An 896-nucleotide genomic window follows, 5' to 3' on the forward strand; every position below is an offset into this window, starting at 1 on the left:
GAAGTACATAAAAAACTTATTTTTAAATCTGACCATTGTTTACAGACTCTCAGTCCTGAACCTGAAAATATTCTGTAAACTCACCTGCTGAGAGATTTATTATTGTTTTCATGTTTCTCTTTATTCTTTATTATTATTCCTCTAATTATCTTTAGTTCTGAATAAAAAGGATCGTTGCTTTCTCATTTGTCGTTCCAGTCTCWAAATGCCCTAAATTTATTTATATACATTCTCATTAATGCATTTTTGTGTTTGTTTAGACAGGCCAGCTGAATCAGACGGGGGTCCGGACCGGAGAGGACGGGGGTCAAATAAACAGTGGGTCAGACTCGTCATCCCAGAGGAGCTCTAAATATACGCCACAGGCTGGAAACTAACAGCGGGATGGTCCGAGCTCTCTAACGTTGTTGTTGTGAAATCTGTTTTTAGAAGACAACTTCCAYAACTTACCCTGGTTATTAGCAAACAGCTGGGAGACGTTGGCGCACGAGACGCGGACCACCTGTCCCACCTCCACACGGCGCCAGCACCGAATGTTGTCCCAAAGTGTTGGACAACCTGAGACAGAAAGACAGGGTTTAAAATGACCTTTGACCTCAGAGTTTTATTCAGGCGTTCAGAGTGGACAAACTTCATCACATCAATCTGATGCAACACAGCAGCTTTGACKTTGAACACATCCTGGTCCTGCAGAACCTGCTAACTTTGGCGCGGTGTGAGCATCAAAATTAGGTCTACTGTGCAGGCAGTGGTTGCTACGTCCTTGTAGCAGGAGGTTATGTGTATTCTTAATCCAGATATGGATCTGATTAACGATAGGCCGGCACCGCTAACTGAGCAGCTGACCCCGCCAACTGAGAGGCTGGCGCTGGCAAATGAGAAGGAGACTATTCATT

The 896-nt window shown here is 44.1% G+C and overlaps 1 protein-coding gene across 1 annotated transcript in view; it reads right to left on the reverse strand.

Annotated features, from left to right (window-relative positions):
* The window catches only part of ghrhrb (growth hormone releasing hormone receptor b), a gene marked incomplete at its 5' end in the record, with an annotated part of 24208 nt that overhangs the window by 9680 nt on the left and 13632 nt on the right, over window positions 1-896 (reverse strand). Inside the window, 1 exon segment of the mRNA XM_014017919.1 lies at window positions 451-558. Coding sequence (XP_013873373.1) covers window positions 451-558 — 108 coding nt within the window.

This window comes from Austrofundulus limnaeus, unplaced genomic scaffold (assembly GCF_001266775.1).
Source record: "Austrofundulus limnaeus strain Quisiro unplaced genomic scaffold, Austrofundulus_limnaeus-1.0 Scaffold179, whole genome shotgun sequence".
NCBI classification, from domain to species: domain Eukaryota; kingdom Metazoa; phylum Chordata; class Actinopteri; order Cyprinodontiformes; family Rivulidae; genus Austrofundulus; species Austrofundulus limnaeus.